The sequence below is a fragment of the Hippocampus bargibanti genome, linkage group LG02 (assembly GCF_051943395.1).
Source record: "Hippocampus bargibanti isolate YZ-2025 linkage group LG02, ASM5194339v1, whole genome shotgun sequence".
Taxonomy (NCBI): domain Eukaryota; kingdom Metazoa; phylum Chordata; class Actinopteri; order Syngnathiformes; family Syngnathidae; genus Hippocampus; species Hippocampus bargibanti.
The window spans coordinates 28640133-28662172 of record NC_142735.1 but is presented as its reverse complement, the minus strand read 5'-3'; the positions used below and the strand labels follow the sequence as shown (position 1 = coordinate 28662172).

Genomic DNA, 22040 nt, shown 5'->3' with positions numbered 1-22040 from the left:
CCTCTTTGATATATATATATATATATATATATATATATATATAATCACTCGTTAACGAGCTACATTAATTAAAAAAAAATATTAATTTCTTCAGATTTTTTTGTCATTCGAGATTAATTGTATAATAAATGTATTTTCGAAACTAAACTTTGGAGTGTTAAATTCAAAACTGCTCCTGGCATCAATCTTTTTCTATTGTGATGACAATACACGATAGACAAAGCGATTTGGGAGGTGCAGGGGGTCAAATTTTCTTGGTGGAACTAAAATGACTGGATATTAGAAATCAAAAGGTCCGGGAATTAAGAGTTCCCAAAAGGAGGCAAATAAAAGCCGTTTTAGGCGGAGCTTAATGCACGAGCATGACGAGCGCGTGCATATTCCACCAGCGCACTACATAAGTCACCGCGGATGTTTACGATGCGCAGCTGACTCGAAGAGCTCCAAAGAACTCCCCCGGGGGATAAACGCTAAATTTGCTCCACGCCTTTTGGAATAGAATATGAGCGTTTGTCACGACAGGCGGACTTGACTGAGACCGCCGGTGGATTTTTTTTTTTTTTTTTTCGTGGAGTGGGGTTGGGGGGCACCTTTCCCTGTCGCATTTCAACTTGGATCCTTCCATGTGTGAGTTTGTGCGCCTTACAGGTCACTGATAAGCGAGTCGACGAACTTGGTTTATTTGGCGGAAGACCAAACGTGGGAGCCCGGGGAGGGGTGGCGGGTGACTAAGTGAGAAGACGCTCAACCTTTGCCGACATGTCGGACGGTCCCAGACAGCGGGGCGCTTCTTCCAAGGATGCTGCCGGTGAAGAGTCCGGAGACGGGGGAGGTGGAGGAGTTGCCCTCAAGAAAGAAATCGGCCTCGTTAGCGCCTGCGGTATCATCGTTGGTAAGTTGCCGTCGCAACTTGCATGGCTTCAATGTTCCACCTCAAATGATCAGCACACCTGGACTGAAACAACCGCTGCCCCCCCCCCCCCACCCAACACTCCCTAGCTGAACACATCTCGTCAATTACCATCAGTCCATTTTCAATATTATTTTGTCTGCATTTGACAAAACAGTGGTGAAAAGCACCCCTCTCGACACACATGGTTTAATCCACCGCTTCAATGTTTCACCCATCTGTCCATTTTTATACAGGCCACCATCATTGATAAACATATTTGTCTGATGTCTGTAATTTGGGACCCCCGCCCCCCAAATTTGTTTTTGTTCCCCTATCTTTATACGTAGTCTCACCCACAGACCATTCACTGAACCATATTTTATGCTACTTGAGCTCATTCGCTTATATTTCCACCTCAAAGTATAAACACCATCGGTGTTGGAAAAAGAAAGTCAAGTACAGGGGTGTCAAAGTCATTGTTGCGGCGGGCCACATTGTAGTTACTGTTTCCTCTTGGGGGCCGTTATGAATTTGGGGATGCCATGACAATGTTTCATCTCCTTCAGATAATTAGATTAGATAATTTTGTATTAGTCTCACACTGGAGAAATTTAGATTTACGTAAAGAACACACAACAAATTAATGAATAACTAGTTTTCAAATCTGAACTCAACAATAATGACCGTTATTGTGGTATACACGGGACAATTTGAAATTTTGGTTCGGACTTTAGCAAGCTTCATGGCTATAAATAAAATGATGTGGCAAACCAGATTTGGCCCCCGGGCCTTGACTTTGACACCTGGGCCAAGCAACGTGGCCCATAGCTCAATATTTCAACTGTGATCCACGTTCTAGAAACAAATATAAAGCTGCATCTCAAATAAGGAATAGCCTGGTTATTGTCGTGTTGAAAAAGAAACTTCTTCCAATTTTGACACATGGGGCACGATTATTTCAGCCATCCATTCATTGCCGATCGAGTTTATCCTTAATCAAATCAATTAATCTAGAGCATGGAGTTGATGATGCCCGTACCCCCCCTCCCCTCACACACACATGCACCATCCTGTGACACGGTTTAGCCCACGAGTCACTTTGCTCGCAGGTCGTTCGTATGTGCGGTCCTTCTGTTGACCTTGACAGGTGGAAGGGGGAGAGAGGGCTGACTCATCCAGCCGTGCGTTTCCACGGTAACCAGCGAAAAGATGAGTGAGAGTGCAAATGGGTCCAGAGAGTGAGAAGATAGTGCGGAGGTAGCACAGACGGGAAAAATATTTGATGAGACCAAAGTCTCAAATCTGCAATGTAGAGATTATCTGATTCCCTCCACTCCCTTTTAGAGTTTAAACACATTGAAACTTCTTCAAACAAACACATTTTTCACATTCTAAACATATTTGAACATAAGGATATAATTAAACACCAAATTGTTGAATCGAACCATGTCCAGTGATACCTCGGCTTACGAACGCCTTGGCTGACTAACTTTTCGGCATACAAACTATTTTTCGGGATACACATGGACCGCCACAATGAGTGATGTGTCGTTCGTGAACGAGCCCATTCTCCTAACAAGGAAATGGCAGCCGACTTTTTTTGTCCTCTATTCCCCGCCCCCAGTCTTCGGTTAAAGCCGCACGTGATTGGTCAAGAACGCAGCAGTGAGCGAAGGGGGTTTACAGAAACACAGAGCTGCAAATAATAATAGATAGGCAGATGAGAGAGAGTGAGAGAAAGTGAGAGATAAAATGGATAGAAAACAGTGAAATTTGGACTTGTTTCAACTTTATTGATAGTTCAAAGGCAGAGTGTAGACTGCAAGGTTAAAATATCACAGAAATCAGGCTCCACACATAACCCTCACAAGTCATCTGTACTCTTGATGCAAAAAGCTATCAACCCAGCTAAACAGGAGCCAATTGATGAGGAACAAGGTAAAATTAGCGCAGAGAAAGCACGGCAACTTCACTCTGATAAAGTTAAGAGGCAACCTGGAAGTTCGTCATCCATTGATGATTTCAAGGCTAGCCACGGATATTTCGAGAACTTTAAGCGTCGTAGAGGGATTCATAGTGTCATTCGTCGTGGTGAGCGCAGCCAGTTCTGACGATAAAGCTGCCAAAGCTTCCAAGGAATCATTCCTCAAGAGGGTGGAAGAAGGCTACGACGTTCCTCATCAAGTGTTTAATGCTGATTAAACCGGCCACGCCATTCCATCAAGCCATCAACGACCATCACAAAAGTAAATATAACGACTTTATTATACAATACAGTTCATTTATTTAATTACAATACCATAGCAAATTTATTATCCATAAAATAAGGTATATTTTGTGTGGTTTTAAGGCTTAGAAAATTAAAAAGTAGAAAACTATTTTTAGGGGGACCTGGGAACGGATTATTGTCATTTGAATGGTTTCCTATGGGAAATTAATGTTTGGGATACACCTTTCGCCTTACACACTGTCTGGGAACCAATTCAGTTTCGTAAGCCAAGGTATCACTGTATAAAAGAACTCTGCCTTAGCTTAATGCTAACATACAATACAAAAAGCCATAAATGGGCTACGGAAAATTAGCATTGCACAACTTGCCGCGGTTATTTGAAAGCTTCCAATTGTTACGTACTGAACATACGAAGCAGCGCCACATACCACTAAAGAAAAGCGGAACACCACACTCTTTTCTGTTGTGCTGCATCAGCAGTTGGTATAAAAAGTCGACATACCCCTGTTCAAAGTGGTTTTGGAGATATCAAAAAAGAGACAAAAATAAATTTGGAGCCTAAATGTGACCTGCACACTTCAATAAAAAAAATCATCCAATAACTACATTTGGTTGCACAAGTGTGCACACCCTCTTAAAGTTGTGGGTATGCCCGTGTTGCACCCACCCGCCGTTTTTTAAAATGCTACTTACCCCGTGATAAACTTCAAATGTTCGCATACTTTTCCTGACAGGCGTGAAGGCTTTGTGCAAAAACTGCCAGCTGTTTGGAACTGTTCATGTGACTTTGGGGCAAAAATATTCCCCACTTGGGGATGGGATGACGGTGGCAGGTTTCGCGGCCCAAGACTAGCGCTACGTGTCGGGTGTGGCAAAGAAAATGTTAGGAAAAGCTGACAAGAACATCTGAACTTTACACAAGGTTCAAGATCACGTCCCCGGTTTTAAGCGGGCGTGCGCATTTTGTGCTACCTCAGAGTTCACTGATATCAAAATGATGATGCACATATATTTGCATGCTGTCTTTTTCTCATTGTACGAGTGCAGTCAGAGGGTTTTATGGCCCCTCCAGAGTCCGGACTTTTATATCACGTGGGCCCGGCGTGATTTGTCACAACCGCAAGCAATCCTTGTTTCCAAGGACATCAAACAGTCGTACACACACACACACACACACACACACACACACACACACACACACACACACACACACACACACACACACACACACACACACACACACATGCGCACACACAGCAATTTCTAGCAAAGATTAAAAGTGAACCGTTGGCCAATTACAAGGTCCCCACCCCTGATAACTCAGTTGCATTAGCATGGCTGGCAAAGCATGCATTTAGTGGATTACATTTGTCGATTGTTTTTTTTTTTTTTTTTTTTTTTGGTGACTATATTCCAAGTGTGAATAGTCCTACTAGTCTTCTTCTTCTTTTCCTTTCAGCTTTTCCCTTGACGGGGTCGCCACAGCAAATCAGTGTCCTCCATCTTGAGAGGTTTGATCCGCATGTTTGTTTTGGCCAAGCTTTTACGTCGGATGCCCTTCCTGACACAACCCTCTGTAGTTATCCGGGCTTGGGACTGGCACAAGAAGACTTATGTCCCTTTGTGGCTACGCTCAGGAAAAAGCTCCCAAACACAAAATGCTCATCGGCACAGCATCCTACTAGTAAAAGAGTAAAATCTTCGCCAAAACAAACATGCGAATCAAACTTCTGAACATGGAGGACACTGATTGCTGTGACGACTCCCGAAGGGAAAAGAAGAATAGTCCTACTAGCGTCAGTCTAAAAAAAAATACAAGTGGTATTGAACATTCATAATTCACTGAGATAGTCAGATGCACACAACATAATACAGTGATACCTCAGTTTACGAACTTAATTGGTTCCCAGAAAGTGTGTGTTAGGCGAAAAGTGCGTCTTCCAAACATTAATTTCCCATAGGAAACCATTAAAAATGAGAATAATCCGTTTCAAGGTCCCCATAAAACATAATTTTCTATTAAATAAGGCTTAAAACTACACAAAATATACCTTATTTTATGTATAACAAATGGGCTATTGTATTGTAATTAAATAAATAAACTGTACTGTATAATAAAGTCGTTTTATTTACCTTTGTGATGGTCGTTGATGTAGTTGCCTCTTGATATCCGAGTGAAGTTGCCGTGCTTTCTCGGCAATGATACCATCCCTCACTGTCCCCTGCGAGCTACTTTTCGTTAATCCAAATCAACAGATGTTTTTCAACCTCTTCTATTGCCTGAGACCGTTGCTTTGACAACACAGAAACAACCTTAGCCACAACTAGCAATGGTGGATTTTGCATACTGGTACTGGGACACTAAGTCACACAAACGCACACCTCGTTCGTGTTTCTCGATGATCTCCTTCTTCTGCTCGACCATAATTTTGTTTTGTGTCCTCTTTGGTTGAACACTAGCCTGTGGTGGGTTCTTTTTCAGTCTCAAAAAAGCAAAAGTATACACTCGATATCAACCACATATGCCACGAATGCACTCAGAGAAAAGGGATGTGGAAAAGCAGTCCGGCAGCCACGGTGGCGCTGTTCGGCGGTGTGGTTTGGTGTTTTTCCGCCGAAAACAAGTCCGCCAGACATTGTGGCGCTCCGTGTGTTTCCCAAGAACTAGTGCGTATGCCAAGATTATATTCTTGCGAAGTTAATGTTTGTAAGGTGAAAAGTTTGTTAGCTAAAGCAGGGGTCGGGAACCTTTTTGACTAAGAGAGCCATAAAAGTAAAATATTTAGAAATGTTTTTCAGTGACAGCCACAACACACGCGCGCACGCTCGGCCACTTTTCAACAAAATGTCAGAATGTATTATTTAAACTAACTTTGTGATAGTACTCACCGTTAACATGAGTGGTTTTCCGTTCCTCGTGTTTGGTAAAAATCCAGGCAAACGATCGGAATGAAATTCAATTTGCCGGTCCAGAGGCGAAGTTACTGCTAGCTAGCCTGCACACGACTCATTAGCTTCCACACTTGCTGTGCAACATACTCGCAGAAGTATATTGATGCTAACGTTAACATGGGGCTTGTTAAAATGTCACTGACATTCGACTGTTTCATCGATGGTATTGTTTCATTGCAAATTAGAATCAGAACCTTTTCTCTCCACAAAGGCGAATCTCCGGTGCATTCAAGCTGAAGTGTACTTTGCTTTTACTCGTCGGGCTCACTTAAATGGGGCGTTTACCTGTTTCAACTGACGGTCAGTATCATCCAATCAAAATTGAGCTTTCTGCCAACTGCAGCCCCAACAGAAAATGAATAGGAAAAAAAGATTTATCGGCGAGCCATATGCAATCATCATTAGAGCCATATATGGCTCGCGAGCCATAGGTTCCCGACCCCTGAGCTAAAGTGTTCATAAGCCGAGGTATCACTGCATTTACATTTTAGGGGTCATGTCATAGTTAGGAGAACTGGTGTTGCCACTCATGGTTATTTTTGGTCAATTAATTTGATTAAAAAGCGTCTGTTGTCATGTGATGATGGAAAAAAACAAGACATTTCACATTTACTGTGCAGAAAATGCAAAAACATGATAATAATAATATTATTATTATTATTATTATTATTATTATTACGCAAACTTGATGTGCTACAAAAACAAAAGCGGGTGAAATTCAGAATCTGAAAAACAATTCACATGAAGAAGAAATTTTTAAAATTTGTCATAAGACAGAAAAAGTTATGATTATTGACTTGTTTTAATCGATTGGTTGTCGATAAATCGATTAAATGTCTCATGTGAAGTTTAAATTGGCCTCATATTTTGCTTCATTGACATGAAAGTACCACCAACAGATAAGACTTGTGTTACTGTGTAACCAGAAATCATTCACAAAACGGTCGAAGCTTTTCAAACCCTTCTTGTTTCCTTGGCTTGTTTTTCAACTCCACCATTTCTTTGTAGAAAATTAGCTTATTAGCGCCGACTAAAATTTCCACCTTTATTATTTTAGTGGTACACAAATATCTCAAAAATACACAGAATGCCCTGAACCCGATTTATCACAGTGGGTTCCGCTAATTAAAGTGGAGTTTGGGCTTTTGTCCAAAGCACCAAACAGGAACAGAAACCTGCTTCTCAAGCATGTCTTACAGGAAAGATCTTCCTTTATGAAACAGTGAGCCGGCTTCTGTTGTCATCGTGGCGACCTTTCTGTATTTGGTAGCGTGTCACAAACGCAAAACACGGCGGTTATAAAAATTAGCATCACTTGTGTGGATAGATTGCGACTACCTTGGACTTTTCGAACCGTACGGACGATCATGCAGAGCTGTAATGTTTCAAGGCATCCTTTGATTTATGAGCCGTCTTACCTCGTGTGCATCCACCTCTGCTGCGGTATCCCTAAGCCGGCTGCCTGCTCCTTATTCATTTTGCTCCATCAGCAGATTACCACTTCCCATTTGGCCTGATGACTGGGACGCCGTATCGCGGTGACAGCAAGTAACACTCCCCCATACCTCGTGCACATCTGTCGTTCACATTTTTGTGCCATCGTGTTATTTTTCCTGTGTTGTTTGCCCGGAAAGCCACATGAAAAAAAAAACCCGACAAGTGACCTTGTTTTGAAATGGAAGTAGCATCCTGTGTTGAGAAGCCGGTCAGATTTGTGGTTCCACTTGCTGGTATGGCACCCCTACCCCCTCCATTCATGACAATTGGTCTATAAACTCTGTTAGTCAGTAACTTTATCACACCATGGCTCTTATGTCACATTGAGCAAATCTTACAAATCTCAAAAATACACAGAATGCCCTGAACCCGATTTATCACAAAATACATTTGATTCACCCGCAATCAAAATAAATAGATTGCTTTATGATATGAAATGGTTTTGCCATTTCTGTACAATTTAAACTCGTTTTACACCATTTTTAAGATATCGCTCATGATTAGTATCATCAATATTCTGGTAACTCCCATTCCTCAAACTGCATGACACATAAAACAATGATTGGCCTATGATGTACTGGATATTGAAACTGCCAAATGTTCAAACAAAGCATATATTAGCAAAAGTCTGGTAGCTTGATGCTAAGCTACAACGCAGAGGACCTGAGTCTGGTTAACGGAAATTAACGAGAAGGTTGCTGTCAATAGTATATACCAGGGGTCTGGAACCTATGGCTTGCGAGCCATATATGGCTCTTTTGATGATTGCATATGGCTCGCCGATAAAAATTACATATTATAATACATTTTGTCGTTTTTTTCGTCGTTCATTTCCCGTTGGGGCTGCAGTTGACGGAAAGCGCAATTTTGATTGGATGACACTGACCTAGAATGGCCGAAAGCGCCATGTTGATTGGATGGTGGCCGTCATGTTGAAACAGGTAAACGCCCCTTTAAATGAGCCCAACTTGTGCACTTCAGCGTGAATTCACATTACATTCTGATATTTTGTTAAAGTGGCCGCGCGTGCGCGTGTGTGTGCGTGTGCGTGTGCGCGTGCGCACGCGAGCGTTTGTATGTGCGCGCGTGCGCGTGCGTGTGGCTCTCGCTGAAAAACATTTCTAAATATTTTACTTTTATGGCTCTCTTAGTCAAAAAGGTTCCCGACCCCTGGTATATACCTTTAACATTACAAAAAAATCGTTTCCTATTTCAGTTTTAAAAAACTCATATTACAACATTGCCCTGAAAAATTAAATGGCTTCTCGGTTATTTCAGTTTACTATGCTCATATATGTGCTAAAGGCTGTAATTTCCATGAACAACGTGGGATGTATCGACTACGACATTACTGCGATATCACGACATGAAAATCGCAACGATTTCGTCATCTAATAGGCCAGGTTATTTTTCAATTCAGCGCTTCTGCCACCCTCTGGTGGTTAGTTTATTTACTGCGGTTTAATATAAACCGAGCACTTTTTGGCCATTGATGTTCACAACCAAATGAAAGGGGAACGCAAGACATTTGAGTTCCTCCACTATTTTGATATCGCCAGCCTACACACAGTATTGTGATGGTTATCGTATCGGCAAGTTTGTATATCGTGATAATATCACAATGTGATGTTTGGATATTGTTGCATCCTGCCGGGAAAAAAAATGGGTATCTCCATTACACTTTTTTTCCTCTTAAATATAATAATCACTTCAACATGGTTCCTTGTGACCCATGTGCGTGTAACGCACATGGGTCACAAACGTGTAAGTGTTGAAATGTCGACACAACACATTTGGACAAACTGCCTAATCCGCATTTTTCTTTTCATTTTAGGTAACATTATTGGATCTGGAATTTTTGTCAGTCCAAAAGGCGTGATGGAGAACGCCAGCTCGGTGGGCGTGGCCCTCGTCGTATGGATCATCACGGGCATCATCACAGCTATCGGGGCGCTGTGCTACGCCGAGCTGGGCGTCACCATCCCCAAGTCTGGGGGGGACTACTCCTACGTGAAGGACATTTTTGGAGGCTTGGCTGGGTGAGCGAACGCCCGAGGCATCGATGGGGTCCGAGTCAATCTGTTTTTTTTTTTTTCGTTTGTTTTTTTTAAATGCTCAGACCAAAGCAAAAAAGTCTTGCTTGAACTCCATTTTGTGGAACCTTGATACCAAGGAACTATGTGAAGGTCAATTCTAGAGCTTCATTCCGGCAAGAGGAATGATGTGCCATCACCTTGGTGCTAAGACTCAACGTTGAACTGAGTTGAGAAGCTTCACTTGCGTCACAGTGATGATTTGCCACCAAAGGATGGCGTCTTGGTGCCAAGAAACGAAATGAAAGTGAGTTCACAAGCTTTAGTCAGACAAAACCAGTGCTTCGTTCCTGACTTAGGGCATCTTGCAGTGGAGGAACTTTGTTGTGATGGAGTGAGGAGTTTCATTGAGAGGAAAAAGTACTATGTTGCCATCTTGTGGCATTTTGGTGCCAAAGAATTCTCAAAATGACTTGAGAGGAACATTTTGACCAAGGTGATGCTTTGCTGCCAACTTTTACCATTTTCGCGTTGAGGAACTTTGTTGAAGTAGGTTGATGAGTTTCATTTATGCACAAGTAGTGCTTTGCCGTCACTTTTAGTGACAGTAATCGCTGTTGAAGTGAGCCGAGGAAGTTATACATATAACTATGTTGGATTGAGCTGATGGGGTGGCCAAAAATTTGATTTTCTCATCTCTTGATGAACAAAAATGTAAATTAAATTAAAGGTGAATAATTTCAAGGAGGCTTTTGCACCATTTGGTTTTTGTGTTCGGGCTTTGGGATAGCTTGAAAGTATAATGGAGGAAGGTCCAATGTTCTCTGTTCAACATCTGAGGTTGATTACGTTTACTGTCAATGTAATGGCTGATGGGGGGGGGGGGGGACTATGAAGAACTCTTATTAAAATTAATCAAATTTGGATTTCGGACTGGATGAGCCTGGAGATCAGACAGATGGACCTGGATTGTAAACTGGCAGGCTTGCGGGGTGGGGGTTATTGTTGCCGCTACTTGGGGCTTTCAAGTACCAGCTTACGTTTTCCTTTCCGCTCCTTCATTCAAGGTGATCTTACCGGTCAGGACTTGGCAACTATGAGATAAGTTCCCAGAAAAGAGTAAAAATAAATAATAATAAAAAACACACACTCTGCTTTGGTCCAGACGATAAACACGGATGAGAACATTGTATGCCCCCACAACGGCGCTCCCACCCGCCACCCCGCCACTTCAATTATCACCAGGGTACTTGAAATCGCAATGTATTCTGGGAGAGGAATTCGATCAGACAAAACAGCTGAGGTTTTTTTTGTTTGTCTTTTTTATCACTCTGGTTACCATCAATACGCATCAACGACCTTTACCTCGGCGTCAGGCCTCTCTGTGTCCCATATCTTGGAAAAATATGCCGCGTTTGTTTTGTGTCAGCCTCCCTTTGTCCCTCACGTTCGCCTAAACACGACTTCAATAGAAAAAAACACCAACTGCTGCTTATTCCATCTGTAGTGGTGTACTTGTAAAGCTGCTATAGTTAGTGTACCCTGACCCCTTCCCCCCCTGACCCCATTTTTTTTTCATGTCAAACATACATTCCTGTGGAATGATCCGTTATAAGCCTCGTCCGAACAAAGCTTGTTATTTTGACCGAGCGAAAACATTCCAAGAAGTCATTTTTGTGCTAATCCCTAAATGCCACCTCCCCATTTTCTTTCTTTTTTTGGTCTAGGTTCCTCCGTTTGTGGATTGCCGTGCTGGTCATCTACCCGACCAACCAAGCGGTGATCGCGCTGACCTTCTCCAACTACGTCCTGCAGCCCCTTTTCCCCACCTGTTTACCACCGGACAACGGGCTACGACTGCTCGCCGCAATTTGCCTCCGTAAGTCCCCCCCCAAGAAAACACCACTTCCAATCCACATTCATATTTTAGGGGTTCCGAAAATAACACATCTCAACTACAAAGAAACGTCATCGACAGGACTAGACCACTGGTGTCCAAACTATGGCCCATGGACCATTTGCTGCCCTCCATCTATTTGTCAGCGGCCCACAACATGACCCCCCAAAAAATCTTATAAAAAATATTATTTGGCATGAGGTAGACGGGATGCTGTCCATCTCAAAAACCCAGAAATAAATTTGAGTGATTGTTTCACACCTGAATCAGAAAACTGATAAGGCGAAACGCACAATATTCCCCACCCACCTTGCTTTAGGCCGCCATGAAAATCAATCTCTCGTGTACGGCGCCCCTCCCCTACTTGTTTTCTAGTAGTGAGTCTGTGCACGCCTCCAAAAACAGTCGACTTAACATGCTCTGGGCAAATTTTGCACGCATACGTCAGACAGCCAGTAAGAGGCGGCGGCGGCATGACGGCTCACTTTGTAGTGCCGTGTTTTTCTCAGCAAACCTTACTGGGAAATATACGTTTTGTGTGAATGTTCTCGAAAAGGAGATGGCATCCAGCTACAGCCTTCTCCTATTCCTTGAAAGAGGTGCCCGAAAAGGGGGGGGGGGGGGGGGTAAAGGGGGTGCTATTGCGCTCCAGCAAATTAATGTGCAAACACCTAAAATGACCTCGGAGATAGTGTGAATGAATGTAGCCTTATTTAAATTTAGGGATGTATGAAATATCGCTGCGTGTTTTGTTTCAAGAACAGAGTGGGAGGAAGCTCGCTGCGAGGCGGCGACCCACTCGTGTTTGCACTTGCATATGCGTAACATTTGATTTTGTATACTCATCTTACTGACAGCTGAGCGGCCCGCTGAGGAGTGCCGCGGCTGGGTATCCGTTGTTGCCATTTAGACTGAATTTGGTGAAAGTCAAAAGTAGTAAACACGCTTGCACTTTTTGGCCTGAATTCTTGAAGTATTGAAACTATCAAATGCAATCCAAGTCCAAGGTCAAGTTAAAAAAAATATCCGCTGAATACGATACACCACAATTAAGAGTGTTGTTAACTATATTAAATTTGATTGATTAAAAAATGAGGCTTCAAAATCACAGAAAGTGACCCAAGTGTGAGCTAGCTCACCAGATAAAAAGGCTACATGGGATCCACCGAGCTGCGGTGTAAATCGCAGCTTCCTGCGACGATGGATTCGGAAAGTAGTCAATCTTAGCGAGAAAACTAAATGTTGTAGTGGTTCAAAAGTGATTGGGAACTCGCGATTAACACCCAAGTGCTGTTTTCGCACTCACTTTGTAAAGGGAGTCTCCCAGTTAAAGGACAACCGACGTCTGCGGACAAGTTGTGTCCATAATTTGTAAAATGGCTTCAAATGACGTCTACTGAGCGTATTTTACAAAGATTCCACCGCATATAGCTAGATTTTACATTTTAAGACTCGCGCTGAATATTGCGGAAGTCTTGTTTTTGAGTTGGTGACGAGTCCTCACCCTACGTCACTGAAGGAACGCCCCTCAGCGAGAAAGGACGTACCTTGCATCACCTCAATGCATTTTGCAATACTTTGTTTGGTCTGAAAACTTCGTGTTGATCCGTGTTGATGGCGAAATTAGAAGGAAACACATAAATAACGCGATGGTGAATCCTTGAGTGTGGCACCGAGCATCTATTTGATATTCACTGACAAAAATTGTAAGGAATGAATCAGCCCGTTTCCACGGAGCTTTCCACAGAGCTTTGTCGCCCTCTTCTGCCTCTTTTCGGTGCTACATTTCCCCCCAGATGACACACATTCTGTGCTACATTTCCCCCCTCAAAATGACACGGAATAAATTCTTTAATCGATTGCAAATATGTCTGCTTTCCTCTTCAGAACTAATCATATTCATAACTGGATGAGTAACAAGAAAGCATATTCTCCGATTCTGAAGCCATTGTTTTGATTCTCGACCAAGGCAAGACGTCTTGCCGTGACGCCACGAACAAGGGGGCGGGACCTTCTGAAACTGGCCACTGCCGGTTTCAAATTGAAGTACTTTTTAGACACTTTAAGTCATTTTTATTGGTGTTTTGCATTTGACTAAAAATATCATATTGGGTATTTTAGATGCGATATAACGTTTTTCTGATGTCAGTTAGGAAACAAAAAAGTGACGTCGGTTGTCCTTTAAAGCTCCGCCGAGATTACAAATTGCAAAGTCGACGATTTCGAAAATCATTCGGCACTGCGACAACAATCATGGCAGAGTTGGAAGCTAACAGATTGAAAAATGATCATAAAGCGCATTGGGGCATGTCATATCCTGAGCTAGAGAAGGGGGGCTTTTCATTTTCTGCTTTTGTTTTCAGAGATGAAAAGGAGGCGCTAGACATATTGTTTCATGTCTAATAAAATAATTTCATATTCACATACAGTATGTGTAATTGGAATTTTTTTACAGCTATAAATGTTCACTGTTCATGTTGGCAGCCATTTTACTGGAAATGGTAATGATGCACTACCGTTCAGGCGTACAAATTCGCTCTGTCCCTCGAGGTACATGGTTACTACGGACAACCGTACGGTTCTCAGTCTTTGCGCATTTTCAGCAATTATCATTAGACGTGTGTCCAAAATATGTACAGTCACAAAGTCCCTCACTTGCTATCACTGCTGAAAGTTCGAATCAAGGAGAAAAAAAAATCCACACACACAATCCATACTGGCGCCACATGGTGTGTCAAAGAGGACATTTTTAACAGCACCCTATTGGCCTGAACTTACTGACCTGTAAAGATGGCTCGGTTGTGCAACCTGATGGAGAAGTTTAATGCGTATGAGCCACGTCAAAAGTCCATGTACAGCCAAATGTCCAAAGTCCGGCCCGGGGGCCAAATTGCGGCCCATGGTCAATTTTCATCCTGTCCGCAGCTCCTAGCATCAAATCAACAATGTCTGGCTTGCTTGTAGAATGAATACATTGGGCAGTAGCGCTGTTAGCTGCGTGTGCTAAGTGCTGCCATCTAGAGGCTCAATTAGGAACGGCAAAATAATATACAATAATAAGTCATTAATTGACTGAATGAGCCGCCCAATTTTCAAAAATGCCGGTTTTCTAAATATAAAAACCTATTTTTACTTGTGACAATCAACAAAAGAACACATTCTTCTGTTCAACTGTTACAAAAAGTGTTATGTAAAGTGAAGTTAATTGAATATTCAATTTCAATTTTCACCGTCAATTCAATTTTGATCTGCAAGTTTCAAATGAACAAAAAGACATGCTTAAGATAGCTGAAATTAAAATAAAAAAGGAAATGTTCTTAAATGGTGATTTCGTAAATTTTAAAATAATGGTCTAAAATGGCAACAATCATCAAAAGAACAATTACTTCTGTTCAACTGTTGCAAAAGCGTGTTTAAAAAAGTGAACTTAAGTGAATATTCTATTGAAATTTCCAATTGCTACAGCTGCGTGTTTGCTTTCAACGTTTAGCTTCTAGTCGACGTGCACATTCCACCATGATGTCCCTGATCCACTGGTGAAGATACGCTTTGATCCTCTCCTCTTTCATCTAAAACTGCTTCATGTAACAAAGAGGGTACAGAAAGTGCTTAAGAATGAATGACTCTGTCTTTGTGTTGTCATATTATTTGTTATTTAGTTTGTTTTGTTCTTTTGACTTCAAGACGGCGCCGCGAGAGTGGCTGCCTTTCCAGCAGCTCCTGTATTTTGTTTTTCTACTTTCATTCCTTTCATAACTTTGCTGCTGTGAAATGTAAATGTCTTCACTGCGAGACTAATTAAGGCAAATCCAATCCAATGTCAATGCAATGAACCAAAACCCATGCTTAAGATGGGTAACATTTAAAACAGAATGGCTCACTGAAGTTTATTTCAATGAATCTGTCAAGAACGTACGCCAAGGTTGTTCCCACCTACATTTTTAACACACCAAATCTGGCCCCCTTTTCAAAAAGTGTGGATACCTCTGATGTACAGCCTCCCCAGCCCTGTTAGCATATGGGGTCACATGACAACTCAAAAGTCCCCCTCCACACTAGGTTGCCCCAGCTGTGAAAAGTCACATCCAGATGATTGTCATGTATTTTTGTATCTCCAGTGCTGCTGACGTGGGTCAACTGCTCCAGCGTGCGATGGGCAACCAGGGTGCAGGATATATTCACGGCAGGGAAGCTGCTGGCCTTGGGCCTCATCATCATCATGGGCATTGTGCAGATTTGCAAGGGTGAGTGTCTCCTCTGGGTCAACGGGGACGTACCGCCCCCTCCCACCGCAGGGGATTAGCGTTAGCGTGCATTTGCAGCTTTAGTGGTCTCGACCCCTCCCCGGCAGAGCGCCAGTTGTTACAGGGACCCGCCGAAGATGAGGCCGCTGAGATAACAAATCGGGAGTGTTTGAAGACAAAGAATTCGAGGGCTTATGTCCGTGGTCTCCAATCACCAGACCGAACGGGAAATATATTTTCGATCGTCCGAGTCTGAACGGCCTCCGACATGTCAAACCACCCACCCGCCAAGCTCCCGCGGTAACCATAGCAAAAAGAGCAGACGTCGGCAAAGAGATCTTTGGACAGCTTATTCAGAAACAAGTCAAATGACCCGTTGGGGGGTTGCGGCTTTGTTTGAAAATCCATCGGGCTGGGGAACATAATCTGTGGGAAATGAAGTATAAATCCTTGATCTCGCACACGTAGGAGATTACTACTGGTTGGAACCGGCCAATGCCTTCGAGCCCTTCCAGGACTACGACGTGGGATTGATAGCCTTGTCCTTCCTCCAAGGCTCCTTCGCCTACGGGGGCTGGAACTTTCTCAACTATGTCACAGAGGAGCTGGTGGATCCTTACGTGTAAGACTTGGATTGCTTTCCCACAATTGTGAACGGGCCGCCATCGAAAACCCTAACCCACGATCTGATCTTCTTTGGCTTCCACCATAGAGAATGTTCAATGTTTAAACCCTCGAACACATCTGTTGTTGCCATGCAGGAACCTCCCCCGCGCCATCTTCATCTCCATCCCACTGGTGACGTTTGTCTACGTCTTTGCCAACATTGCATACGTGACGGCCATGAGTCCACAGGAACTACTGGCCTCCAACGCCGTGGCCGTGGTGAGTGGTTCCGTTCCGTAACCAACGGTGGCAGGAAGGTAACCAAGTCCTAATCCTGGGGTACCATGGTTTACTGGCCAGTTAGGCGAGCCCTTCCTCCAGGGTCCTGCTTTATAGATCTATGGCTTTCTAGAACAAACTTGGGAGCACACATAGATCCGGTTCAGGAAGCAACACCTCCTAACTAAGCGTCAGGCAGTCGAGTAGCCCGATTTTCCGAGTACTATCGCAAGATCCAATGATAGGACAGTCGGCAGGACTGTCCTATCATTGGATCTTGTGATACATGTGATTACTATTGTCGCTGCCCCTTGCCTGAACTGGCCAATAAGGCACCCACCCGATTCCCTTGGATACACGTTCTCCAAGCAGGCGAACAACATGGTGGATTATGAACCAGGGAACAATAACAAAGCAAAATAATGATGATAATAATGATAATAACAATAATAATAATATAATAAATAATAATGTCTTTGGTTATGGTCCACTGGAAAGAATCCGGTTAAACATGTCCAGAAGACTCCAATTGTCTCTTCTTCCCTGCCCACCAGACGTTTGGAGAGAAGCTCCTGGGTGTGATGGCGTGGATCATGCCCATCTCCGTCGCCTTGTCTACCTTCGGGGGAGTCAACGGTTCCCTCTTCACATCGTCAAGGTAAGTCGGTCCTCTTTCCAAACGCTTCCTGCGGGGAACCTAATGGCGACCTTTAATTTTGGTCACTCATCGCAGGTTGTTCTTTGCCGGAGCCAGGGAGGGACACCTCCCCAGTCTGCTGGCCATGATTCACGTCAAACGCTGCACGCCTATCCCGGCTCTCCTCTTCACTGTGAGTTTTTCCGCTAATCCCCAGAGGCTTGTGATTTGTCCTACCGCGCCAAGGTACTGATGCGTGTGCCGAGTAAACCGGGTTTAAAAAAAATCAGCGAAGCGCACTTTGAGTCATGTGTTGTTTACGCTTGAGGCCACAAAGCCTCGGAATGTGGCTTCTACGTCCGAAGCTTTGCCAGACGGGCTTCCTACATCATCGCCAATTCATAATTTCACGGATCATTTAAATAAAAGGTGACAATAAGCTGACGGGTGACAACGACGCACCCAACTTGCATCTTCAAACCTCAAATCAAATTGGATTTGTTCTGCATTGGACGCATCAGACACAATGAAAAAGAAGAGAACATCCCCTGTCTGGGATACATTTGAGCTAATCTCTCCCAAAAAAGGTACACATTATAATAAACAGTACAAATACAGTAAAGTCTCGTTATATTGATATTCTCGGGAGTAGGAAAAAATATCGATATAACTGGACTATCGATACATCCGATCCTGCGGCATGTAAATTTTCTCCTTGCGTTCATAGAAATAGTATCATAATAAGCAGTACTATCGATATAACCAATATCGATATAACAATACTTTACTGTACATATTGTAAACCAGTTGCGAGCTGTGCATTTTCCACCTAGGCCTTCAGTATTGCTACTTCTAACTCAATCCAACCCTTAATAACTATTTGATGACTATAGCACCTTTAATGCAGCTACAGCTGCGACTGCGACTTATCTAAAAAGTGTGGTGTGATTTACTACAAGTCCACTAGACTGTAGTGTTAGCCAGAAAATAAGGCCTGCGAGAAGGCCTTGGTGTCACCATCTCGAAATCTGGTTGGTTAAAGCAACAGTTCGATCAACACTTATTTTATGCTCCAGGGCCCGCAGAACTGAGGCGTCCAGGTAGATTTCTGACACTGGTAACAAATAATGACTGAAATGTGATTGGTTAAATGCTTAAATACGAAAACACATACCTGGAAGCAATTCAGTAGTTGGAAGTATTTCAGAAGAATTCATGGACAAAATATCATTAATGTCAGACTGTGATTCCAATACAGTAAAGTCTCGTTATATCGATATCGGATATATCGATAGTCCCGGTTATATCGATACTATTTCTATGCACGCACGGAGAAAATTACATGCAAACAGGGTCGGATATATCGATAGTCCCGGTTATATCGATATTTTTTCGGACTCCCTTGAATATCGATATAACGAGACTTTACTGTATTTTTAAGCCACCAAAGAAGGCTTTTACTATGTAAACTATTATAACATTTTTTCCTCAACAAAAATGAATGAAAGGTGTGTTTTTCCTCGTTTGTGTCAATGTCTAAAATAAAGCAATTATTCTTTTAAGTAACACAATCATTCACACTGCCATTTTGACCCCTTCAAATCCGTGGTATCATTTGAATCACTGGCTGTCATGACATTTGTTTTCCACATGAAGGAGCAATCGAACAAATGAAGCATTATAAGGCTTGGGCCCAGGAGCGAACCGGTTGGAAAGCCTCATTGCTTCATGAGGCTTCAGTTTACCATTAGTACCCTGAGGCCATCTTGTTCCAAACGCAAGTTGTGACTCTCTAACCCTCTGGTTCCGCAGTGCCTCTCCACTTTGCTCATGCTGTGCACCAGTGACATGTACACTCTGATCAACTATGTCGGATTCATCAACTACCTCTTCTACGGCGTCACCGTCGCCGGGCAGATTGTGCTGCGAATCAAACAGCCTAACATGTACAGACCCATTAAGGTGCGTCTGACGGAGAGGGCAGCTGTTTTTTGAGACTTGGGGTTAAAGTTCTTCTTTTGATTTCAGATCAGCCTGATATGGCCGGTGATTTATCTCCTTTTCTGGGCCTTCTTGCTCATCTTCTCGCTTTACTCTGAGCCCGTGGTGTGCGGCATCGGTCTGGCCATTATGCTCACCGGGGTGCCCGTCTATTTCCTGGGTGTTTACTGGGACAACAAGCCAAAGTGCTTTGACGCATTTGTCGGTAGGTTTGTCCGTATCTCCTGATCTCAGTCCTCCGCCAGTTCACTCGACGTTCAATCCGAAAAATAATGCCGCATGCGTCTCTTCCTTCAGATAAGATGACCTATCTGGGTCAGAAGTTTTGCGTGGTGGTTTATCCTGCTCAGACGGCGGACAACAGAGACGAGGGTGAGGAAATGAAGGAGGCCATGTCCCCTCTGTCCAAAGAGGATGACGAAAACCAAAAATCAGCGGACTGGTGAAGCAACAGCGTTTGTACCACAGTTTAATGTGGATTTACTGATCAACACGCGTACGCCCCCTCTTACTGTATATCTTTAGTTGTTTTTTTTATCTCTGTGCCAAATATGCTGTGACATTTGTAAGAGCAATATCAACCCCACAAGACTTCAGCTGGGGAATGTGGGAGGGGGAGTTTAAGTGTGCAATAAATAGACAGGCGAGCTCATCAACCAACTCCAAACTCCTGTAAAATAAACATCGCTGGATGTCTTATCATGACGATTGTTCAATGTTTTTACTGTGAGTACGTCTTAATGTTTTTCTACTTTTATTTTCACTCTTGTCAATTTTTGCTTTTTTTCCTCACATATTCAAAACACCAAATTTGAGTCTCTACAATTTTCTTGTCAAGTATGTCAAGTGCAAAGATTCCAGAATGCATTTGTTCTTTTATAATTGTTTTTTGATTGATTTTTATTCTAGCTAATATTTTAGATATGCTCAATTCATTACCATTTTATTTGGACTCGGAATACTCCAGAGGCCTCCAATGAATAATTATTGTTTGTGATGCTTTAGTGCCATCATGTGGCAAATGTGCTTCAAGGATCTATCCCGGAGTGAGTTGAGTGGCTTCAGGTTGACAAAATTAATGCATTTGCCACTATCTTGTGACATCTGTCTGCTATTCTTAACCGTTTTGGATGGGTGGCACTGACTTATTTTGTTTTTTTGTTATTTTTTTGGAACGGGGTACTCTGTATACCAGGGGTGTCCAAAGTCGGTCCTCGAGGGCCGCCGTCCTGCCTGTTTTCCAGCTCTCCCAGGAGCAACGCACCTGATTCAAATCATCAGGACCATTTTGATGCTGCTTCAGAGCTGGCTGATGAGCTGATTATTTGAATCAGGTGTGTTGCTCCTGGGAGAGCTGGAAAACAGGCAGTACAGCGGCCCTCGAGGACCGACTTTGGACACCCCTGCTATAGTCCTACATGCAGACGGTGCGTGAATGTCTTACTTAATTCGATGGCATGTTGTGGCATTTCCAGTCACGCCACGACTCCTGTGACAGAAACATTCATTTGTTTATCGTCTGCCATTTTATTGTAATTCAAACCATGCACATAATAGCCGGAAACTTATTTTCCCCCCACCATTACTACATTTGAATTGTTTATGCAATTAACCAGTGACGTGCGGTGAGGTTCATGGCTGGTGAGGCACTGACGTCATCAGTGACGTCACCGCTCGTCTCTACTTGAACGGTAAATGTGAAAATTCAGCGATTTTGAAAAAAATCCTAAAACGGTGAAGTTAAATGGACAAGAACTTTAAAGTACAAATCACTAAATACTACATCTAACTGTTTAATTTATTTTTTCATTTGATATTTCCATGACAGCTTTCCATGATGACAGGTGAGGCACTGCCTCACCTGCCTCCACTGACTGCACGTCACTGCAATTAACCCAAAATGCCGACCACTGAATCGTTTTCAAATAGATTTGAATGAAAAAGAAAAGGCATTGATTGTCTGGTCCATTTTTTTAAACCAATGGTTTTTGTGTTTAAAGTGTAGAATTATTCTGAGATCATTATCCTTAGAATTAAGAGTTATAAATGCATAGCCATCCATTATCTGATCCGTTTTATCCTTGTGCCGGAGCCGATCCCAAAACTGTTTGCCGGCCAATTGTGGGATGCACAAACAACCGTTTGGGCTTGAGATTACACCTGCGGACAATTTAGGGTGATCAATTGAGTTGCCGGGTGTGTTTTTAGGAGAGTGGAAGGAAATTGGAGTACCAGAAAAAAACCCAGGCAGACACGGGGGAAGAATATGTCAACGGAAGCCTCAAACCTGGAGTCGAACACACGACCTCTACACTGTGAGGCGGATGTATTAAGTTACCGCCACACACAAACACGACATACATATATATTGAATTAAACCGATGTTCATCCTCCTCCTGTCGACAATATTCCTCTCGGTTTCTCAGGGCAACCCAGCCTCCTTATCTACATTGTTAAAAACAAAAACCATCTTGACGGGTGCTACTTTGATCATTATTTCTCTCAGGGGTGCCCGCAGCCCCCAAAACACGATGGCATGGAATGTTAATCAATGCCGTGTCGGTTTAGTGTCTGTTTTTTTTGTTTGAATGAGGTCTTGACAGTGACCATGCTGTGATGATGTGCCTCGTGATATTGTGTACACGGTCGATTGTCTACAAGCAAATAAAAAATTGACAGATGTACAGTATTTGGTGTTTGTGACAGATAATAATAATACATTTTATTTCAAGCGCCTATAGTTTTACACCCCCCCACCCCCTTATACAAGTC

The 22040-nt window shown here is 42.9% G+C and overlaps 1 protein-coding gene across 1 annotated transcript; it reads left to right on the top strand.

Annotated features, from left to right (window-relative positions):
* The first annotated feature begins 404 nt into the window (after positions 1–404).
* Positions 405–21957, top strand: slc7a8a (solute carrier family 7 member 8a). The gene is made up of 11 exons (XM_088990775.1): positions 405–892; positions 9406–9610; positions 11332–11483; positions 15620–15745; positions 16214–16367; positions 16507–16630; positions 17185–17288; positions 17364–17460; positions 19080–19229; positions 19296–19473; positions 19566–21957. Exons 1-11 carry the CDS (start codon positions 760–762, stop codon positions 19712–19714), a joined length of 1572 nt encoding a protein of 523 aa, XP_088846901.1. The 5' UTR covers positions 405–759; the 3' UTR covers positions 19715–21957.
* The last annotated feature ends 83 nt before the right edge of the window (positions 21958–22040 follow it).

Excerpts from the sequence above, each read along its gene's own strand:
- slc7a8a (XM_088990775.1), top strand. The coding sequence starts at position 760 with ATGTCGGACGGTCCCAGACAGCGGGGCGCTTCTTCCAAGGATGCTGCC. Across the intron at positions 16,631-17,184 it reads CCTCCAACGCCGTGGCCGTG|ACGTTTGGAGAGAAGCTCCT; the intron begins GTGAGTGGTTCC and ends CCTGCCCACCAG. Across the intron at positions 17,289-17,363 it reads TCCCTCTTCACATCGTCAAG|GTTGTTCTTTGCCGGAGCCA; the intron begins GTAAGTCGGTCC and ends CACTCATCGCAG.